This window comes from Leopardus geoffroyi, chromosome A3 (genome assembly GCF_018350155.1).
Source record: "Leopardus geoffroyi isolate Oge1 chromosome A3, O.geoffroyi_Oge1_pat1.0, whole genome shotgun sequence".
In the NCBI taxonomy this organism is placed as follows: Eukaryota; Metazoa; Chordata; class Mammalia; order Carnivora; family Felidae; genus Leopardus; species Leopardus geoffroyi.
The window spans coordinates 107,996,523-108,019,731 of NC_059336.1; the positions used below are offsets into that span (position 1 = coordinate 107,996,523).

General features: G+C 42.2%; 1 protein-coding gene across 2 annotated transcripts in view; it reads right to left on the reverse strand.

Moving 5' to 3' along the window:
- Positions 1–15,164: 15,164 nt before the first annotated feature.
- TMEM178A (transmembrane protein 178A) overlaps positions 15,165–23,209 on the reverse strand; it is a 52,662-nt gene continuing 44,617 nt past the window's right edge. For both annotated transcript variants that reach the window (XM_045447056.1, XM_045447055.1), the window contains one exon: positions 15,165–16,169. In XM_045447056.1, coding sequence (XP_045303012.1) covers positions 15,928–16,169 — 242 coding nt within the window. In that variant the 3' untranslated portion in view covers positions 15,165–15,927. The remainder of the gene's footprint in view (positions 16,170–23,209) is intronic.

Sequence of the window (23,209 nt, forward strand, 5' to 3'; positions counted from 1 at the left end):
ACGTAGACTCTGTTGATGGCAGCGGGGAACTCTGTCCCACACACCTCGGTCACTAAGCACATTCCTGTCGTGCGGGCGCGGCCTGTCCCAGTCTCACTGGAGTGCTTCCGTATGGTTTGCGTTTGCCCTGTGGCCATATTTTCCAGGTCTCGATTTTCTGTTTTGCGGCCCCTCCCCAAATTATTTTCATAATGTTTTGGCCTCCTAAAGATTTTGAAAAATACAGTCTTTTTTATTCTGTGTCTAAGCCTTGTTTTCATCTTGAGGAGAAAAAAAAATACATGTGGGGGTGGACATCTTTGTGTGTGTAACCAAGAGGCAGCAAATGACAGAGAAAAATGTGTTTCTTCATTGACTTGAATGACAGCAGCAGAGATCATTGGAGGCAGTGGTTCTAATGATCTTAGTGTATTTCACAGAATTAAATCATGGTTTCAGGTTCTGCTAAAGCATCTTTAATATCAAATGCATAAGGCAATAAAGCCTTTTGAGGATTTTCCAAAATTTGAAAATTATCTTCTAGTTGGGAATATTCTATAGTATTTTTTCCCCTTTGGCACAGGGCATAGCACATGAGAACACTTAATATTTCTTGAACTACATTGCACTGGCTCCTGTTAGAGGGGAACAGATAAATACTCGTGGATCTGAGGACAGTGAAGGGACATTCAGAAAGCCATGCAAGAGATAGACAGCTGTCAGGGGGATACCTACTTCGTATAGAATCTAGGAAGCTAAGTCTCATCAGGGATTCAACATATATTGATTTTCAAGAGGAACCACTCACTTAGATGTAAGGTAAATATGATTGTTCAAACCACTATGCAAGAAAGCCTTTGGACTAAAATTAGGTGAGATGTAAACTCTTCACAGAGAAATCCTGGTCATTATGAAATCTCAAGTGTGGGGCACCTGGGTGGCTCAGTCAGTTAAGCATCTGACTCTTGATTTCAGCTCAGGTCTGATCTCACGGTTCATGGGCTTGAACCCCGAGTTGGGTTCTGGGCTTCTGGTGTGGAGCCTGCTTGGGATCCTCTCCTTCTTTCTGCCCCTCCCCAGTTCCCTCTCTCTCTCTCTCTCTCTCTCCTTTTCTCTCTCTCAAAATAAAAATTTTTTTTAAAAAGAAAGAAATCTCAAGTGAGTATTTTTATACATGTTATACCAACACTATTTCCTACAGTGTATGTAGCTTCTTCTATTCTCCTATTCTTTTGCTCACTTATTTACTCCTTTTTTCACTGAGCTATCAAGCATTTACTGAGTACTTGCTATGTGTCAAGCTCCAGGGATGCTCCTTGGTAGACTGGCCTTGCCTGAAATGCTGCCATGACAGCTCTGTAGAAAGAAAGGCAGGTGGGGAGGGAGGTGGGGTGCCGGCTGGAAGTCTGAATATATGAGAGAAAAGATTATCCCCGACTTCTGGAAATGGAGGGATGAAACCACTCAGAAAAAGCTTGACCAAGAAAGAGGAACGAAGTCCAGGAAATGTTTGAATGACAAGCGATGGATTTGTTGGGAGTTTAAAGAAACAACTGAAAACATGCCTAGATATAAGAAGAGCTCAGCTTTCTTTGTCTTTCAGTTAATTTCCATGAATCTATTATGTTCAAAAGAATCCGGAGATTTGAAGTATAATTTTGCCATCTGAATGCGACAATCATTTAATATTGTCAGTTTTCATCAAGTTCCTTCAACGAGTAACTGCCTTCTCGAGGGTCTAACAAAGGAAAGTAATTACTCCAGGTCCCCTCCCTGCCCACCCTCCTCTCTCTTACTAATTATTTCTACCACTTCGTGGTCATTCTTCCAGCTGCCATTTTGTACTCTGCCCGTGATACCTCCACACTATTTGAGATTGAGTTCATCTTGGAAGAGCGGATACATTAACCGTGTTCTGCCTGTGTGCTCCAAATACCCAGTACTGGCCTCTGGATATTAACATGGAAACCAAGGAAAATTAATTCACTGAGCCAGAAGTTTTTTTGTTTTTATTTTTGTGTGAGTCAGACATATCACTCTCCTGCTCACAACCCTCCAATGACATTTCATTTTACTCAGAATAAAACTTGGCGTCCTGATGTGGCCTCTAATTTCATCTCTAACACTCGTTCGTTCTGTCCTCTTGCTGGCCATGGAATATGCAAAGCTTCGTCCCATTTCAGGCCTTTGTACTTCCTGACCCCTCTCCCAGGACATTTCCTCCCACACCTGCGTTGCTCAGGCTCTCTGCTCAAATGTCCCCTTATCAGCGAGGCCATCCCTGATCTCCCTATCTAAACAAACCACCACCTCACTCTTCACACTATTCTCCTCACCATCTCTATTTCTTTTCCTAGCCCCTAGCCCCAGCACAAGGGACATGTTTGTTTGTTGTCTGTCTCTCTGGCTATTACTGTGACAGCTCCTGAGGGGAGTGGCTTTGTTGATAGGCTCACTGATGATTCCCCACACTGAAGTCAGTCACTGGCATATATTAGTCACTCAATATAGATCCGATAAATAAATGACCACACACAGGTTACTTTTCAAGGTCATCTGCCCAACCAAGCGAACAAACCAGAAAGTTCCAGGATGATAGACCAAGTCCCCCCTTGCCCGAACCAAATCCCCGCATTCCAATGTCACAAAGGGAAAAGGAAAACGTTTTTTCAACTGTTATTCCCTGAGGGAAGATTTTTTTTTTCCTTTTATTCCTTTGTGACATTGGGATGTATGGAATCATGCAACACAGAACCAATCGTTCCTAGGTAAAAGCTTGACATTTTCTGTGACACCCTTCTTGATTATGTAGGCGTATCACAGACCCACAGGCTGATTGCTTTAAAAATAATGAAATTGCACTAAATTCCATCTTAACCCGTTGCATTCTTCACTCCTCTGGCTCCCTGCCGGAACTGGTATTTTTCACAAGGTGGAGAGAGGGGTGCATCCACATGTCCTGCGTGGCATGGCTGCCTGTGGCTTTCAAGGCTCTGTCCCTCAACCCACCCACCTCTCCTCACTCCGCCTCCGACCTTCCTCCCTCACTTTGCTCCAATTCTCTTGAAAACCATTCCCCATTCCTGTGAACACTCTTTAAACTGTTACTTTATTTGGAAAACTCTTTGTTTAAGAACTGGCTCATCCTTTGAATCAATACTGCATTAATCACTCATGTTATCTCCCCCAGATTACCTTTCACAGTTGGTTTAGTTTCAATTCCCACGTCCATTTTATTTGAGAAACGTGTTGGCATGAGAGCGATTTACTGTAGTCACCGCAGAGGCATTTCAAGCAGAGGCTAGTGGTTTATCTACGTGTTTGCAGGAATACAGATACTTAGCTATGTGAACTTCAAAACCTACTTAGCTCACTTGCTAGGGAGTTCGACACCTTGCCAGAGACTGGCCAAAAGACTTTAGGTTACTGTTCCAGAGTCTCAGTTTCCTCAATTTTTGACAGGAATGGCAGTCAGAGCCTCCATATACTCCCAAGGGTGTCTTAAGGTTTGGTTTTGAAGTCAATGCACAGGGACGAACCTCTCAAAGAGAAACAGAAAATGAAGTACCTTTCTTGATGTGTAATAAGAAATGTGAAAAATATCCTTGTATTGACTCAACATCAGATAGCTTCATGCCATTGTTTCTGTAATTTACACTGCAGGTTTTCATTTGTTTTTTAATGTTTGTTTATTTATTTATTTATTTATTTATTTATTTATTTATGTTTTATTTAGTTTTGAGAGAGAGAGGAAGACAGAGTGCGAGCAGGGGAGGGGCAGAGAGAGAGGGATGCACAGAATTCGAAGGAGGTTCCAGCCTCTGTCAGCACAGAGTCCAATGCGGGGCTCGAATTCATGAACCATGAGATCATGATCTGAGCCAAAGTCAGACACTTAACTTACTGAGCCACCCAGGCACTCCTATTTATTTATTTTTTACGATTTAAATTTTTTTAATTTTTCACAGTGAAAACATTCACTTTATTTTTTTAATTATTAATTTTTTTTTTAATTTTGGAAAAGTATTCATGTCTTTTGCCCATTTCTTCGTGGGATTATTTGTTTTTTGGGTGTTGAGTTTAATAAGTTCTTTATAGATTTTAGATACTAACCCTTTATCTGGTATGTCATTTGCAAATATCTTCTTCCATCCCATTGGTTGCCTTTTAGTTTTGCTGATTGTTACCTTCACTGTGCAGAAGCTTTTTATCTTGATGAGGTCCCAAGTGTTCATTTTTGTTTTTGTTTCCCTTGCCTCCAGGACGTCTCAATTGAGAAGTTGCTGCCTGCCAGTTCAAAGAGGTCGTTGCCTGTTTTCTCCACGAGGATTTTGATGGCTTCCTGTCTTACGTTTAAGTCTTTCATCCATTTTGAGTTTATTTTTGTGTATAGTGTAAGAAAATGATCCAGGTTCATTCTTCTGCATTTTGTGTCCAGTTTTCCCAACATCATTTGCTGAAGAGAGTATCTTTATTCCATTGGATATTCTTTCCTGCTTTGTCAAAGATTAGTTGGCCATAAGTTTGTGGGTCCATTTCTGGGTTCTCTACTCTGTTCCATTGATCTGTGTGTCTGTTCTTGTGCCAGTACCATACTGACTTGATGATTACAGCTTTGTAATACAGCTTAAAGTCCAGAATTGTGATGTCTCCGGCTTTGGTTTTCTTTTTCAGGATTTCTTTGGCTATTCGGGGTCTTTTCTGGTTCCATACAAATTTGAGGATTTTTTTGTTCTAGCTCTGTGAAGAATGCTGTTGTTAATCTGACAGGGATTATATTGAATATGTAGATTGCTTTGGGTAGTATTGACATTTTAACAATATTTGGTCTTTCAATCCATGAGCATGGAATGTTTTTCCATTTGTGTGTGTGGGTTTGTCTTTTTCAATTTCCTTCATAAGCTTTCTATAGTATTCAGTGTATAGATTTTTCACCTCTTTGGTTACGTTTATTCCTAGGTATTTTATGGTTTTCAGAGCAACTGTAAATGGGATCGATTCCTTGATTTCTATTTCTGCCACTTCATTATTAATGTATAGAAATGCAACCGCTTTCTGTATATTGATGTTATATCCTGCGACCTTGCTGAATTCATGGATCAGTTCTAGCAGTTTTTTGGTGGAGTCTTTGTGTTTTCCACTTAAGTTTTATGTCATCTGCAAAGAATGAAAGGTTGACTTCCTTCTCGCTGATCTGGATGCCTTTTACTTCTTTGTGCTGTCTGATGGCTGAGGCTAGGACTTCCAACACTATGTTGGATAACAGTTGTGAGAGTAGACATCCTTGTTGTGTTCCTGACCTTAGGGGGAAACTCAGTTTTTCCCCATTGAGGATGATATTAGCGGTGGGTCTTTCATATATGGCTTTTATGATCTTGAGGTACCATCCTTCTATCCCTACATTCTTGAGAGTTTTTATCAAGAAAGGATGTTGTATTTTGTCAAATGCTTTCTCTGCATCTATTGAGAGGATCATGTTGTTCTTGTCCTTTCTTTTATTGATGTGATGTATCACATTGATTGTTTTGCAGATATTGAACCAGCCTGCATCCTGGATATAAATCCCACGTGGTCATGATGAATAATTCTTTTAATGTATTGTTGGATCCAGTTGGCTAGCATCATGTTGAAGATTTTTGCATCCATGCTCATCAGGGAAATTGGTCTGTAGTTCTCCTTTTTAGTGAGGTCTTTGTCTGGTTTTGGAATCAAGGTACTGCTGGATACATAGAGTGAGTTTGGAAATTTTCCTTCCATTTCTATTTTTTGGAACAGCTTCAAAAGAATAGGTGTTAACTCTTCTTGAGATGTTTGGTAGAATTCCCTTGGAAAGCCATTTGGCCCTGGACTCTTGTTTTCTTGGGAGACTTTGATTACTAGTTCAATTTCTTTACTAGTTATGGGTCAGTTCCAATCTTCTGTTTCTTCTTGTTTCAGTTTTGGTAGTTTATATGTTTCTAGGAATTTGTCCATTTCTTCCAGATTGCCCATTTTATTGACGTATAATCGCTCATAATATTCTCTTATTATTGTTTGTATCTCTGCTGTGTTGGCTGTGATCTCTCCTCTTTCATTCTTGATTTTATTTATTTGGGTCCTTTCCTTTTTCTTTTTAATCAGATTGGCTAGGGGGTTATCAATTTTGCTAATTCTTTCAAAGAACCAGCTTCTGATTTCATTGATCTGTTCTACGTTTTTTTGTTTTGTTTTGTTTTGTTTTTTGGTATAATTGATTTCTGCTCTAACCTTATTTTTTCCCTCCTTATGCTGGTTTTGGGCTTTATTTGCTGTTCTTTTTCCAGTTATTTTGGGTGTAAGGTTAGGCTGTGTATTTGAGACCTTTCTTTCTTCTTTAGGAAGGCCTGGATTGCTATATACTTCCTTCTTATGACCACCCAGAGGTTTGGGGCTGTCATGTTTTCCATTTTCATTGGCTTCCATGTGCTTTTTTATTTCCTCTTTAATTTCTTGGTTAAGCCATTCATTCTTTAGTAGGATGTTCTTTAATCCCCAAGTATTCATGGTCTTTCCAAATTTTTTCTTGTAGTTGATTTTAAGTTTCATAGTTTTGTGGTCTGAAAATACGCAAGGTATGATCTCGATCTTTTTGTACTTGTTGAGGGCTGATTTGTGACCCAGTATGTGATCTATTCTGGAGAATGTTCCATGTGCACTCCATGTGTATTCTGCTGCTTTTGGATGAAATGTTCTGAATATCTCTGTTAAGTCCAACCAGTCCAGTGGGTCATTCAAAGCCACTGTTTCCTTGTTGACTTTCTGCTTACACGATCTGTCCATTGCTATAAATAGGGCATTGAAGTCCCTTGCTATTATGGTGTTATTATCAATGAGTTTCTTTATGTTTGTGGTTAATTGGTTTATATATTTGGGTATTTTCACATTTGGAGCATAAATATTTACAATGGATAGATCTTCTTGGTGGATAGACCCCTTAATTATGATGTAATGCCCTTCTTCATCTCTTATTACAGTCTTTATTTTAAAATCTAGTTTGTCTGACATAAGTATGGCTACTCTGGCTTTCTTTTGATGACCACTAGCATGATAGATTGTTCTCCATCCCCTTACTTTCAATCTATAGGTGTCTTTAAGTCTAAAATGAGTCTCATGTAAGCAGCATATACATGGATCTTGTTTTCTTATCTATTTCTGATACCCTATGTCTTTTGATTGGAGCATTTAGTCCATTGACATTTAGAGTGAGTACTGGAAGATATGAATTGAGCGTCATCATGTTGCGTGTAGAGTTGGTGTTTCTGGTGACATTCTCTGGTCCTTTCTCATCTTTGTTGCTTTTGGTCTTTTTTGTTTTGTTTTTTCTTTTCTCCACTTAGAGTTCCCCTTAAAATTTCTTGCGGAGCTGGTTTAGTGGTCACCTCTGCCTGTGGGGAGGCTGTATGGCCTCTACCAATTGTTCTCCAAGCAGGAGAACTGCTTCTCCTTGTGTGCACACAGACTCCTCAGACCCGGCTGTCTGCTCCTGGGGATTCGTTCTGCTTCCTCACCAGAGCACCACCAGGCATTGAGCTCTGGAACTTCAGACTCTCACTCCACTGTTTATAGAATCCTGGTGGTATTGAAACCCTCTCCTTTCTTCTCATCAGTGGTTTTGGGGAACAGATTTCTTGTTCAGTTGCCTGCGAGTGTTTTCACTCTGTCTCTCCAGCTACTTTCAGGGGAGTGTTTTTTCTGCACTCTCCCGAAGTGCTGCACTCTCCCCCTTTCTCTGTCCTTCCTCTGCAAAAACAGCTCCCTACCCTCCATGGCTCTTCTCTCCCCCAGTTCACCTCTCCCCCAGTACACCTGCACCGTGTACCTGCCAAGTTCTCTATCTCAAGTTATACAGATTGTTGTGTTAATAGTCAGATAAATTTCCTGGGTATGCAAAATGTTTTGGGGCCTATCTAGCTGCGTTTCAGGGATGAGAAAAGCGGAGGGTCTCCATGCTGCTCCGCCATCTTGATCACAATCCAGTGTTTATTTATTTTAAGAGAGAGAGCATGAGTGGGGGAGGAGCAGAGAGAGAAAGAGGAAGAGAGAGAATCCCAAGAAGACTCCACAATGTCAGGGCAGAGCCTGACGAGGGAGCCAAACTCACACACTGTGAGATCATGACCTGAGCCAAAGTTGGATGCTTAACTGACTGAGCCACCCAGGTGCCCCTACATGCTGTATTTTTAAAATTCGTTCACATTACAAAAGATTAGTTCACATTCAACTTGGAAAAGAATATAAAAGTTTATAGAGGTGTTCAAAGTATTTCACGGGCTTCTTAAACGTGTGGTATTGCCAGAGTCCCTGGAAAGCCCATGAGCTCCCGAATGTCTCCAGAGGTTCAGGAGAGATGATTGACTTTGTGGAACATAGTCACAAAACAAAGACTAAACGTCATGTGTCTCTGAGTTCCTATCCTATCTCTAACCACAAGACTATATAGCCTCCTTTTTTGAGTAATTGCTTTCATTGAATAATTTTTAAAAAGCCACCAGGGATGCTTTCACAGGACAAAGTAAGGAGGATCTACCCATTTAAATATTAATCTTTGAGCAGTCCTGGTGACATGGGAATTTCTCAAAATGTTCTGTGGGAACAGTGCCAAGAAGGTAATTAAAATTGCTGTCATACCTTTAGGCTACTGCAGAGGACAGGGGCTCCTGAAGGTCAATCAGTAAGGAGAGGTTCTGTGCTTATAAAAATAGGTCTGGCATTCTTTACAGAATTACAAAGGGTAGTGTGTGCTCTGGTTTAGAAATGCAGCTACCTGATTAAAAACTGTAGAGCAGGGGTGCCTGGCTGGCTCAGTCAGCAAAGCATGAGACTCTTGATCTCAGGGTCAGGGTCCAAGCCCCATGTTGGGTGTAGAGATTACTAAAACATAAATGAATAAACTTAAAAAACTGCAGAATGGTAACTTCCAAGGGGAACCACGAAAACCATGGGGGAATGTGAATCTATCTAGATGTGTATAATCGGGGGAAATAAGCTCAGATATGGTTAAAGATGCACTATTGCTGCTTGTGCTGGGTCTCAGGTAGGATGCTATGTGGGAAAGCAGAAAAATTCACCACCAAACCTTGGCTCTGCCACTTAGGATCTTAGGGAAGGTTCTTTAACCTCTATGAAGCCTTGGTTGTGCCATCCATAATGTAGAGGCGATAATAACAAGATAGAGTTTGGCACTGAGGAGATGCTGAATCAGTCCTACATGTAGCATCTCCTCAATGCCAAAAGACGGGTCTGGAGAGGATTTTGAAAGTCAGAGCTTTCTTTTCCACTTCTTGTTTACATCCAACATTTACATGAACGTAGGAGACATCCAGATTGGCAGGAATGGAACTCCAGCACCATCCGTTTAGAATCGGGGACTTCAAAGAGAGAGAGGTGGGGTTTTTTTGAGCACCCAGTAGAATCCAGAAGTAATGAAAGGAAGCCCAGGGCTTCAAGAGAAATGAGAAAGCCTCAACAATCTCTGCAGCTTTCTGGGTTCCTTTTGTCCTCTTAGGCTCAACAGTTTCAACCCGTGTGGTGAAACAGGATGTGTGTCACAGGCAGGGAATGAGTTTGAAGACCGCTGAAGCCACTGTTGAGTGAAGTTCGGTTCAGGCAAGTTTGTAAAGCAAGTACTCATGTGCTCATCATAGTCAACTTGACTGGCAGGCAAAACCATGAGGATAAAAATGAAAGGTGTTATATGATTCAAGAACTAAGCACCCTGATTTTGACATCTGGCTGGGATTGATGGGTACCTATTGTGTTCTGGGGATGTAGTCAATGGAGTCCCAGTCCAGATTCTTGTCCGGATCTAGTAGACCCTCCAGGAACCCCCGTTCTAGCAAGGCTTCCGTGTACTTTCCAGAATTCCCAGAGGATGTCACTCCACATCTATGCAGATATTGGGGGAATTTACCTCTAAGGTCCTTTGTAGATTGAGGACATTCCCTAAGAGCCTGAGGTATAGTTCATCCGTCCGCACAACCTGCACTCGAGGCCATGGTGTCATCAGAGCCTTGGTCATCCAAAATGAGCAGATCATGGGGCAGTGGTCTGCGCATCTTGTGCACGTTGGCAATGCCAGTCTTAAGACATGATAGAAACGTAATAAAAGCGGACCAATAGTCTATCAGGTATGATGTACGCTGGGGAGGCCCGTGTATGACCTGTCTTTTCCATTCGCTTCCAATCACTACATGCTTTCCCCTTGTGCCTGGACTGAAATCTTCACAGTCACCGCTAATTTCTCAAGTTCACACTCAAACTGATTAGTGCCTTGGGCATAGGCAGCTTCTGGAGAATAACTAGAAATCAAAGAAGATGAGGCTGGTAATTGGATCAATTAGGGAGAAGGTGCATTGGGGTCATTGGACCATACTCTCACCCGTAGCTTTTCAGTCCTGGGTTCTACTCAGTTAAGGATAAATGCCATCCTAGGTGACACTGGGTTCACCATGAAACTTAGTATCTTTTCCCTCCTTTTCAAATCCGTATCACTTTTTTAATACAAGAATCATAATTTCCTTAGTAAATAACCTAACTCTAAAAATTGCTTAGTTGTCATCCTCAATAATGTCCCTTTATTTCCGCCTCTCCATCCACCCAGCAAGTCTTGTCAGACCCATCTCTGAAATATATCCACACTCACCTTCTTGGTCCGGGCCACCATCACGTCTCCCGGACTCCTGCAACACTCTCCTCCTCAACTGGCTTCCTCACCTCCACTGGCTTTTTCCAATCCATGTTTCACCCAGTGGCCACACCGACATTGGAAAACAACAATCAGATCACATCACCGTGCTTCCTTAAACACTCTCATGGCTTACCGCAGCCAGAATGAAACCCAGCTTCCTTAGGGCAGCCAACACACCTTTGCCTTATCTCTGCAATCTCACTTGCTCCTCTGCCCCTTTATTCTCACCTTTCCAGCCCCATGGTCTTCTCACAGGTCTGCAGAGAAGCCTGAGCACAGCCCCAGACAGCAGACAGCAGGCAGTATTTTACAGTACATGCCATGGGGAGGAAAAAAAAAAAAAAGAAAGAAAAGAAGGACAGAAAAGTATCTTATAGCCGACCAGTTTGTTTTCCTTTTATGGAAGCTACCAGAAGACATATGCTAATAGGTTTTAGAATAAGTAGAAATCTTGCTTTGAAGGTTGGAAAAATATAGATTGCATATGGGGGGAAATACATGGGACAGCCATGTTCCCAGTCTCCAATGGGGGTGCCCTGAGCATCTTCAAGCTTTTGTGGTTGTCCTCATCTCCTTTGAATCTAAGGACAGGGTCCTGGAGAAACTCAACCAACACAATTTAAAAGTGTTCTTGGTCAGTATAGCTATTTGCATTCGAAGGAAGTCATTTTTGAAGTGTTCCTTTCGGAATTCCAATTAGAGATTTAAAACATACCCGCACATAAATGGGAAAGCTTTAAATTGAGGTGTAGAATCATATTGAGGTTACTAACTTAATAGTATTTGAGCCATCAAGTAAATGTTCCATAGTACTTAGTTCATAACACATTTCAAGTTACATCTGGGCTAGTTTGGGTTAATAGTCCCTTTAATTATTCTAATGAGGCTTACTTGCTTGCCAAGCTATATTCTCATTCCATTTAGCCGATTATACTACCGTATATATTTTGACGAGCTCCCTACAAGTGGTACAAAGGGAGTCACTTCTGTCCAGGAGAGATGAAAGTTTATCTTTGTGACTCGGAATTCATGCATTTATTTCACAAAGATTGACGAACACTGACTGTGTTCCTCGGCTGAGCACTGGAGACAAAACACAAACAAGACACAGTTTATACCCAGTTAGCATGCAGAGCGTAACTGGCAAAAGGCAGGCTCCAGGAGCATTGCACGGAAGCTGAGACACAAGGAAAAGTCAGCGTGAGCCAGGCAAAGTTTGAGTCCCCAACGGAGGAAACAGCCTGAGCAGAGACCTGGAGGCAGTGACCATGTGGCATTAGCAACCCAGATGGACTGGCTTTTATTGGGTAGTTCATCTTGACCTTGCAGATTTCTGAGTCTCCAGGATCCTAGATTCCTCTTCATCTTTAGCTTAGGTAACCTTAAATGTCCAAGAACCCGAGTTCCTCAGCTCAGGTAAATTGAGGTTTACCTGTGCCAAACATCTTTGTTGTTCTCAGGTTTAAATTTCAAATGGGAAATCCTGGAGAGGCCATGCCCCAGCACCCCCAAAAAGTTAATAATGTACTTTTTGTGTAACTGAGGATAGATTCGATATGAAGTGCATAGCCAATGAAAGTGTAATTCAAAAGAAACTTATTTTAGTAACTGTGTTGAATTACTTTAATCCTGGATTTATGAAATCATTTGGGGCTTAAAAGGGCGACTTTAATTTTTACTTGTACTTTGCCGCATTTTACTAGAATAAGGTTCACGAGGGCAAGAACCTTTGTTTTGCTTCATTGATGTTTTCCAAATGCCTGGAATAGTACTTGGCACACAGTAGGCACTCAATAAATAACTGTTGAAAGATATAGTGCTCTTATAGAGGAATCACATTCTGTGTAAGTTTCCTACATCCTGGACTCTTGACTATCAAGGGTCCATAATACTCCAATGAAAGAGGGGTTGGGGTTCCCTCAGAGTGGGCTGCAATAGTCCCAATGTTGCAAAGAAACCAAGGACAACATTGGTAAAAGGAGAGGCCTGTGGGGCTTATGATTACCTCATCAAGGTTTAGGATAAAGCTCTCTTTTTTGGTAAATGTTGTCTATATATGGCATATGGACATGACTCTTAATCTAGTCAATCCCAAGTGTTCTGTAAATCCACTTACTTTCTATTCAAAGCTCTATCTTGCAGGAGTGGAGGAGGAAGGCAGGAATTAGCCCTCAGTCTTTATTGGGGAAACACACACACATACACGGTTGTGCCAAAGTCCCTGGGCCAGGGGTCAGACTGGCTACGACTGAGAAGCCCATTGTTCCAAGGGCTTCAGTTTCCCTGAACACCCTGGTTTCCCTGCACGCTCCACACAGCCATCCTCTCTGTGGTCCTGATACCTTTCGGGGAGGGGATGGTCCAGCCAGTCATGTGGTTGTCATGATTGTCTATTTCAGTCTCTGAGATGCCCTTGAGCACTTTGAGCCCACAAAGTCAGCCTGCTAGCCTGTCCTCCTTTCTGGATCCATTGCATCATTTCAATGAACTCAACCACCTCTGCTTTGTGCCCAGCAGAAAAATCCCCAAGGCAAAAGAATATAGTCCGGCTACCAGCATGCAGATAGAAGCGGGACAGAGAGGACGTGAAGAGAACAAATAGATCGTCTCAATAAATTATTCTCTTCCATGCAGGACCGAGCGGCCATTTCAATCATTCTTCATTGATAAGCCAATTAAGAAAACACTCCTAAGAGAAGTCCAAGGACTGGGGACCCAATGCCTGGCTTTGGCAACATTTGCTCACAGTAAATAGAAAGCAAGGAACCGTTGGGCACATCACTCCTTGCTCTGAGCTCACTTTGGCTGGAAGGCAGCGGGGGGGCTCTGTTTTTGCCAGCACACGTTTGAATGTAACTGAACCCCCCTGGCTTCTGGGCGTCTTTGTGGTGTGTGAACCCTTCAACCTTCTGTCACTCGAGGCTTTTTTCCATTCTCACCTCGAATCCCTAGGAAGCTTCTCAGAAACTTCAAAAGTCACTCACTCAGACACTGCTTTGGTGGTTGGAATATAAATGTTGAAGTGTCTTGACATCTTCTATGGGGATCTTTAAAGAAGACTTCAAAGAAACAGCTCTCCTGCTTTGAGCATTTCCCACATAAGTAATAAATGAAAATAATTCCCCTTGCTATATGTCTCTGATCTCATTCAGAGGGATGGGTTCATTAAACAGACCTGAGAGATTGCTGAGGAATCTCTCCACAGGCCCTGATAGCCTGTGTGGTCACTGGAATCATTTAACCTCTTCCAAAAGGCTTATGTGACAATAGGTGGACACTGTCATTTGGAAATCAGGCTTTATTTGTAGGGGACGGGCGGGGGGAGGGGGTAGATGATCATTATCGTTATCCTTCCGCAAGTACCAAAGCAGCTTTTATAATAAAGAAAAACATATCTGGCACGAAAATAAAATCTGAAACAATGTCTTACTTCCGGATATGGCATCTTCCCCTATTTTACAGAGTAGCATTAGCACACCTTGTGTGCAGGAAACAGGATAATGTCAGAGGGAAAAGTCACGAGTTCGAGACCCGCACTGGGCTCTGTGCTGACAGCTCAGAGCCTGGAGCCTGCTTCAGATTCTGTGTGCGTGTGTGTGTCTCTCTCTGCCCCTCTCCCACTCGCTCTGTCTCTCTCTCAAAAATAAATAAAAACATTAAAAAAATTTTTAAATGAAATCATACCTGGGGGGAAAAAAGACATAGCCCACTTACTGGCACACCTTCAGTGTGAAATAAATGCTAACTACTAAGGAGGTTACCACAATGCTGGCCCAGAACAAGGACCTCAATCCAGCTGCACATCAGAATTTTCTGGGATATTGCTTCAAAAATACTCAAGCCTGGGCCCTGCTGCAGACATTCTGAGTCAATCGGTCTGAGGAGGGGCCTAGTTTAGATGTGGCTGAGAAATTCACCAGGCGACTTTCTTTTTTAATTTTTTTTAATGTTTATTTACTTTTGAGAAAGAGAGACACAGTGTGAATGGGAGAGGGGCAGAGAGAGAGGGAGACACAGAATCCGAAGCAGGTTCCAGGCTCTGAGCTGTCAGCACAGAGCCCGACATGGGGCTCGAACTCACAGACCCCGAGATCATGACCTGAGCCAAACTCGGACGCTTATCCAGCTGAGCCACCCAGGAGCCCCTCACCAGGTGATTCTTCATGTGCAGCCAAGATTGAAACCCGCTGGCCTAGGAGGTCCAGGGACAAAGGAGAGACTGTGGTTCCTTAGCATGGGCTGACTACCAGATAGATGATAAAGGAAGAGAGAGGAAAAATTTTTAAATACTATGGAAAGAAGTTTGAAAATGACACACACAAATAGCAAGTGTGTGGCTGCCACAAAAGATAAATTATAACCAACCTAATGGAAGCAACTAGTAAGCCTTAGCAAGAGTCTTACTAAAACAACAGAATTCCTCCCTGTGCACATGGGTAAGGAGACCCGTCACCACTGCGGAAAGAAAGCACACCCAGACTAACAAGAGGGCAGTCATTTAATGCAGAAATCCAGTTAACAGAAAGAGACAGAGATTAACCAACAGGGAAGACATCGAACAATACTGCATAGTGTCACGGATTAGCTCTTACACGGTTGGTCTGTTTTTCTTAGGATTTGGATGCCGGTACAAAGACAGAGAAGAGACTTCCATTAAAAATAAATAAATAAATAAATAAATAAATAAATAAATAAATAAGGCAACAGAAGAGGAATCTTCCCGTGACAAGGAACATCCACCAATGATGCACAGATATTTGGTGCTGACACAAGACACCATTAGGACACGTGCCGAAGGGACCGCATTAAAACTTAACAAGCGTGGTACAATGACAAGAAAATTATACTTGCTTTGTTACGAACCCTTTTGCAAATAGAAAGGACTCTCGGGTAATTGTTATATACAAACTTTCTGAAATAAACGGCAATCATACAAATTTTCCCATTGCAATTTCCCCTTTTTTCTAAACCTAGAAATGTTCCATGGCACTGCTCCCAATTTCTCACAGTCAAAGCATAAATAGTCATTAAAGCACTTGAATCCACAGTAGTCTTGTCCGTAGAAAGGTATGGAGGTTTTGCGTGATTTTCTATCAGTCGTCCAGAAAGGGCTGGCAGGCAACGGTTCGGAACGTAAAAGACCGCTTTGTGCTTGGGATCCTGACTTGAATTCCACCACGTTCCTCTCAGGAGTCGTCAGCACTGTGGACGGGCCACCGAGCAGTGAACTTGAGTGCGGACAGTCATACCGTGGAGTCCCTGCCAGACTTTAGATGTGCAATCTTGGTCCGGCTAATAAACGGATAAGCGATGCACAGACCTCCAGCTGCCACGATAAAGCCCAAACTGCACCAAGCACAAAAGATGGACCAGCTGTAGCCATGTTCCACGTCATCAGGCAGGCTATAAATGAGCTTCGGGAGCCGGTGCAAGTCGTAGGAGATGCTGGCAGCATACGTACAGAGGGAGATGGTGCAAAATATCCCTATAAATAATGCAAAAGAGAACACGGTTACGGTGTTGCCTGCTAGAAGGCAAGTGCCACACAGGCCTCTGTGAAAATCGGGCCAATTGATGAGGTGGTCACTCCAAATTTGTAAAGGAGCTGTAATTCCTGCACTGGAAGTCCTGAATTCGTTCCACAAACACTGGAGAAACTTTCGTGCGCCAGGCTGTACAAGAGGTGTTGGAGGTAGAAGAGGAAAGAATACAAGAGGAAATTCCGACATCTTGAATTATTCAGAATTAGCTTGCTTGGATTTTATGTATGTTTGAACTTATTTTTGGCTTTTGTTCTTTTTTTAAAAATTTTTTAATGTTTATTTATTTTTGAGAGAAAGAGAGAGAGACAGAGAGAGAGCATGAGAAAAGGAGAGACACAGAATCCGAAGCAGCCTCCAGGCTCTGAGCTGTCAGCACAGAGCCTGACGCGGGGCTCGAACTCACAGACCGTGAGATCATGACCTGGGCCGAAGTCGGAAGCTTAACCGACTGAGCCACCCAGGCGCCTCTTGGCTTTTGTTCTTAAAACAATAAAATAAAAATTCTAACTATTTTTGAGGAAACGATCTTTTCTATAATCACTCACACCTAATACGAGAGTCTTCCTTTCCCCTTACTCTGTACCTGATGGGATACATTTTTATGCAGTTACAAGCATCACACAAAGTCTATTTTCTTTTTCAATTACTATTTTCATTAGTATTTACCATGTTCCCTGTAAATAATATCTTACATGAAATTTTCAAGTGCTAAATTATGTTTTAAGGTACAGAGCATGGTATATACTAAGGCCTCAACAAATCATTGTAGGTTTTTTTCAATGGATGAATAAAAGCTTTTAAGTGATATAAATTAAATCCAGGATGTTGGAATTGATGTAAAATACCTGAGTTAGGAGATAATATACTTCAACCATTCAGAATATAGGAGGCAATTTGAGTGACATAAAGAAAATGGACAGGGACCCCTGGGTGGCTCAGTCAGTTGAGCGTCTGACTTCGGCTCAGGTGATGATCTCAGGGTTCGTGAGATCGAGCCCCGTGTCCGGCTCTGTGCTGACAGCTCAGAGCCTGGAACCTGCTTCGGATTCTGTGTCTCCCTCTCCCTCTCTGCACCTCCCCTGCTTGCACTCTGTCTCTCTCAAAAATAAACATTTAAAAAAGAAAAGAAAAGAAAAAAAGAAAATGGACAGACCCCAAATTTTACTTTTTTGTACCAACACACGTATGTATAATGGTCTTCCCAGAACGCTAAAATCAAGACTTTGATAAAAATTCTCCAAACACAGTATTTTTAGTACTTAAGTGATGTTCCAAGGATATAGATGGTCTATTCCACCACAATGGACTGCCAGGGGTGGTCCTTTTTATGGGCAGGGGATCAGAATGTGGCAGTTGCTGACGATGGGTAATGAAAACAGAAATGAACACCTAGTGCAGTAATGGGATGCCCAGTTCTGTTCCAAGTCCGGTGCCTCTCTGCTTCATACTTTGGTTTATCCCAGCGTACAATGGAGGTTGTATCTATTTGCTTGAAAATTGCATTGAGGATATATTGAGCATCTCCATAGGTAATAGACATAGATTTGAGGGCTAAAAAGAGAGGGCCTAAAGTAACAGATTTCCCTCCATCCTTTTTAATAGAGCTCTGGCGATCAGAAACACTAGCAGAAAACCAAATTCAGTGCAAGCAGCAATTGGGAGAAAATAAAGGTGACCTTAATGCCATTTTTAAGTACCAGAATTCTGCCTGCACTTAAATCACATAAGGGCACATTGCCTGAATCCTTTCCCAATTGTGCATTTAGAAAAGAAATGTTTCAAATTAAGAGGATACTTGATCTGAGATAATTTGGTATTTCCGACTCTTTGTCTAATTCTGTTTTTCCAAAAAGGATACAATCTTATCTTCTGACTTCCTGCTCCAGATTATTATGGCAAACATATCATTTTGTGTTCCCCAAAGATCAGATGGAAATAATTCTTCCATAAAGGAACAGGCCAGTCGAAAAATAATACTCCTCTGCTTTTTTCAAGCCTCGTGAAGAGCAAACGTTCTTACTTCTTACGTTTACATGAGTGTTTTCATTGGCACCAAAACAAAGCCAGTGTTTCTATATAACAAAGTCCTTCTAAGGAATGCTGGTCATAGAACAATAAGGCAGTTAGAAAAAATTGATCTCTGGAGTATCAACAGGTAAAATATCATAATAGAACAATGACCCATTCATAGGAAAAACAACTCTATTCTGCATTCAGCTGTCTGCACAGAGCTGAATGCCTAAAAGCAAGGCTTTTTACAAGTAATGTAGGTTTAATGACCTCTGAAAACTTGAGTTCAAACTAAGACTTTTAAGCATCCTTTGATGTCCAAATGCATTGGGCTGAGATGCAGGAAATGTGTATTCTGGTCCCCAGATCTACCGCTGATCACTGTGTGACCTTGAAATTACCCGAGTCTTAGTTTCCTCAACCGGGAAAAAGAAATGGGGACTTAGTTACTGCAGACCCTTACAGTATCAGATTTCTGTGATTCTGTTATTCCAAAATAAAGGCACGGAACAAGAACATTCCCCACCCCCACCACCAAAAAAAGAATGCCATGTATATATTATATATGCTCCCGTTGATTTTATACTGAACATTGATTTTATTAGCACCTCTCCCCTGCCAACTCCATAAAATTGCTTTTGGTGAAATGAATTTTAGTATAACACCACTGGTTTACACTGAATAGAAGCGGATTATAAGAAATCATCTACCCTGAAGGCTTAACCAGAAGGATGATTTTCTCTGCCCCTGGTGTCATGAATGATTGTGCCTTATGTCTATGGAGCTCATGGAGACTGGGAAAGATGTCACTGACAGAAATTCCTTTCTCTGGGGCGCCTGGGTGGCTCAGTCAGTTAAGTGTCTGACTTCATTCAGCTCAGGTCATGATCTCATGGCTTGTGAGTTTGAGCCCCGCACTGGGCTCTGTGCTGACAGCTCAGAGCCTGGAGCCTGCTTTGCATTCTGTGTCTCCCTCTCTCTCTGCCCCATCCCCACTCATGCTCTCTGTCTGTCTTAAAGAAATAAATAAAACATTAAAAAAAAAAAAAAAAGAAATTTCTTTCTCTGACCAAGTTCCTGAAACTCCCTAAAGCTAATCAGTGGCCCACCATGAGCAAAAGTTGGGTACTTCATGTCATGCTTTTTGCTACTGATCTCACCCTCGGACCCATCTTGCCTTGCAAACCCAATTGTCCCTTTGTCGTATTTGTATTACTTGTATTTATTTTATGGTGAAATATCTATGTCTCTCAAGTTCTTTTTGGAAGAGGGCACTTGTCAGATCTGGATGAAAACCTGCCTTATTTTCTGCTGCCTTTACTACTTTGCTTAAAGTTGGCGGGAGGGTTACTGCGAACCCACAAAAATTCCCCAGTCTGCCCTTCTCCCTTCCCACCAGTGCTCTCACAAGCTGCCCTTCGGTGACATTTTTAATTCTTCCAAGATGCTTTTGAAATTGTTCTGAGAAAGAGGAAAGCAAAGATGAACAAAACAGCATATGTGAGAGTTCCTCTTTTTCAGACTCTCACATCGTTCAGAGAGCTTGAACATAGGTCGCTGCCACAGCTGCTTTTTGTGGGATGGGAAGGCCTGTTGGTGATGATTTCCAGGAAATGCACTGACAGGAGACAAAACATTGTTTCCACCTTGCCCAAAAAGACTTTATAAAAGAGGCCTAACCCACTGAAGATATTTTAAAAAGGAAAAAAAACTCCAACACTAAAGACACCAAGAAAGAGTGTTGATCATATTATAGGATTAAGGCCCACCTTCATGACCTTATTTTACCTTAATCACCTCTTTAAAGACCCCATCTCCAAATGCAGTCACACTGTGAAGTAATGGGGGTTAGAACTTCAAACATCCGAATTTGGGGAGGGATACAACCCAGTCCGTAACATCATCTGTGGGTGTAGTCAATGCGTGAAGTATATTTCTATTCCTTTCATAGGTCTTAGCAAGAGTTTACTATTTTAAAGCAATTTGTTTTTTTCAACGGTTTTTTAATTTATTTTTGGGACAGAGAGAGACAGAGCATGAACGGGGGAGGGGCAGAGAGAGAGGGAGACACAGAATTGGAAACAGGCTCCAGGCTCTGAGCCATCAGCCCAGAGCCTGACGCGGGGCTCAAACTCACGGACCGCGAGATCGTGACCTGGCTGAAGTCGGATGCTTAACCGACTGCGCCACCCAGGCGCCCCAAGAGTTTACTATTTTAAATGTTACTTGATCAGTTATTCAGTGATTAGTTATCAAGCATCTACTATGTCCCAATCCCGTTCTGATTATATTAGAGGTGGTTTAACGAGTCCTTGTTGGTCACAGCCATGATGGGTTTGACGTCGCCATGATCAGGAACCCACTTCGCTTTCCGGCATGCATCTCAGGGCAAGGTAGTAGAGACCTCCTAGACTTTTGGTAAGTTCCACATGGAGTCTAATAGAGCTGAGCACATGGAGTCAACAAGACCTGATGAATGAAACTGACTTCTACAACACACTGAGTTCTACCAATCTAAGGACCAGTTCATCCCAAATTACCCCGTGTAGGACTTACCCCCTACAGCCAGTTATTGCTGTTAATGCTGCATTTTTATCATTAGCAATCTAATTAATGCAAGGTATGGGGCAGGGGTATGAAAAGATAAATAAGGTACCACGCCTGCACTCAGAAAGTTCAAAATCTAATGGTCCTTCCTGATGATCCATGGAGAGAGACGTCGTCTCTCCTCCATTCTTCTCCGAGGCGTTCCTTCCCTTTCGCTCACTCCCTGACCAGCCAGAAGTCCCCCTCAGCTACCACTGACAGTCTTCAGCCCAGCTGGTGGTGCCTGGGGAGAGAGGTTCTTGAGTCCCAGCCTCGGTCATGGTTATTGCTGGTAGCATCTTCAAAACAGTGAATAATTGGGGGTATAGCTCAGGGGTAGAGCATTTGACTGCAAAAACAGTGAATAATTACCGGTTCTGAAAAGCCCTGTATGCAACTCCTTTTCTTATAAAATATTAAGAAGTTTTCTACCAATATTCTTAATTAGAAGATACCAGGATATCACAGAATTATAGGGTTGGAAGGGATCTTTTGCGGATCAGGATGGAAGTAAATTTATGCAGCCGTCCCAGATCATCAACCTAATTTCCTTCCCTGAAATCTTCAAGGTGCCTGTGGCCAGCTGGCAAGCTGTAATTAGGGTAACTGGGCCCACTCTTCTGACCATCCTCCTTTGATGTGCTTAACAGTCCGAAAGGAGTGAGGCCGCCTCACCCTGGTTAGCCTTCTTGATAAATAACACAACCGCAACACCCCAAGGCATAAACATTGATTTTTTTTTTTTTCACTCCTTCAAAAGACAGCCTGCCCATCATTCTGGTCTCTTTGCTCTTCCAGCAAAAATGCCTCCTGCGATTTTTCACGCAGATTGCCCCAAAAGCCGTTCCTCAATTGTCCTTTCTAAATGAATAGGCAAGACTAACAGAAACAGACAAAACTTAAAAAAAATAAAATAAAATAGAAGGTCCACAATCTGCAATTATTAAATCCAAAACATCCACTCTTTTCCTGAAAGGTTGCAGCAATCTTGTTTAATGCAAACCCTGACCTGATGTGACATGAGTCTATTTATAGTCCTTATTGATCCTGCTTCATGTGAATATTCATATGTTTTGCTGCAGAAATGTTAATGTGTTTGATTTCAGACCCTGCTGAGGGTGTTAGATAATATAAGGTATATTCATCATATTTACTTTTCTAAAACGAAACTTAAAAATCCTGAATTCCAAAACACATCTGGCCCCAAATGTTTCAACTGAGGTCCTAAGGACCTGTGGTTTTAGGTCATAATCAATGGATAACCTAGATAATTTCATTTATCTACTAGAGCGAAGTCTTTTTTTTTCCCCCTTTAATGCATCAAAGCAAAGGAAGGGATAACCCAACATGGGTGTTGACTGTCCCTGAGCTTTGCTGGGCAGCCTGGGCTCTGTCACTTTTTGTCGGCTGTCACAACACTCACTGGACAGCCCTGCCTGTGAAGGGGAATGACCCAGTGGGCAGTGAGGCCCCCATCGAGAAAGGCCCAAGCTTTACCCAATTTTTGAGATTCCCAAGATTTTAAAAGATAATAAAACAAAAGCAACAGCAACATAAACGTTACATTTTAAAATGTTTGCTTTGAATAAATTAACCCTTTTAAAGATTTGTGTATAAATAACTGAAATTATAAGTATCATGATTATATCACCACGGCGATGCATCATTGAATGTTGATGGAAATAGGCTTTCACAGCACCCCGAGAGCAGAAGATAAACTGGAGGATGTCTTAATCCCTCAGTCCTCTGCTCGGGCCTCTTCGATTGTGTGTGTGTGTGTGTGTGTGTGTGTGTGTGTGTGTGTGTGAGGGGCGGGGGGTGGGAGAGCTCAGAGGCCATGAAGTTGAAAGGCTGTATCTGGGGGGCTCTGGGGGATGTGAGGCCTTCCCCGGGTCCTGCTGGAAGGCCCCTGGAGAGGCCCCAGGGGAGAGAAAGGGGCCCAGAACGCGGCTCCCATTGTGAACAGTCAGCAGCACTGCTGGTCCACATGTGGGTAATCAAGAGCTGTCTGTATGCAATAAGGCAGAAGGAGGAAGACTGTTTCAAAGTTTCCATTTTAACATCTCAAACTGTCACATCCCTGATGCTCTCCATTGAAGGTTTGGCTAATAAGTTCAGGCAGAGAACGAAGATGCCAGCGCATTAGAAGGGGCTAAGTTTAGCATCAGAAATCTGTGGGAGAGATGCTGACAAGCGCTGCTGAAGACACTTCTGCTTAATTAAAATCAATTCTTTTAACCCTTAGTTGCTCTCTTCCACTGCTACTACATATGAACATCCTCCAGCTAATTTATCTCGTGCAGTGGATTAATGTCGCTACCCCGGCATTTACAAAGGAAATATAAAGGCACGATTTGAAATAGCAAAAATCAAACAAACCTCTCTA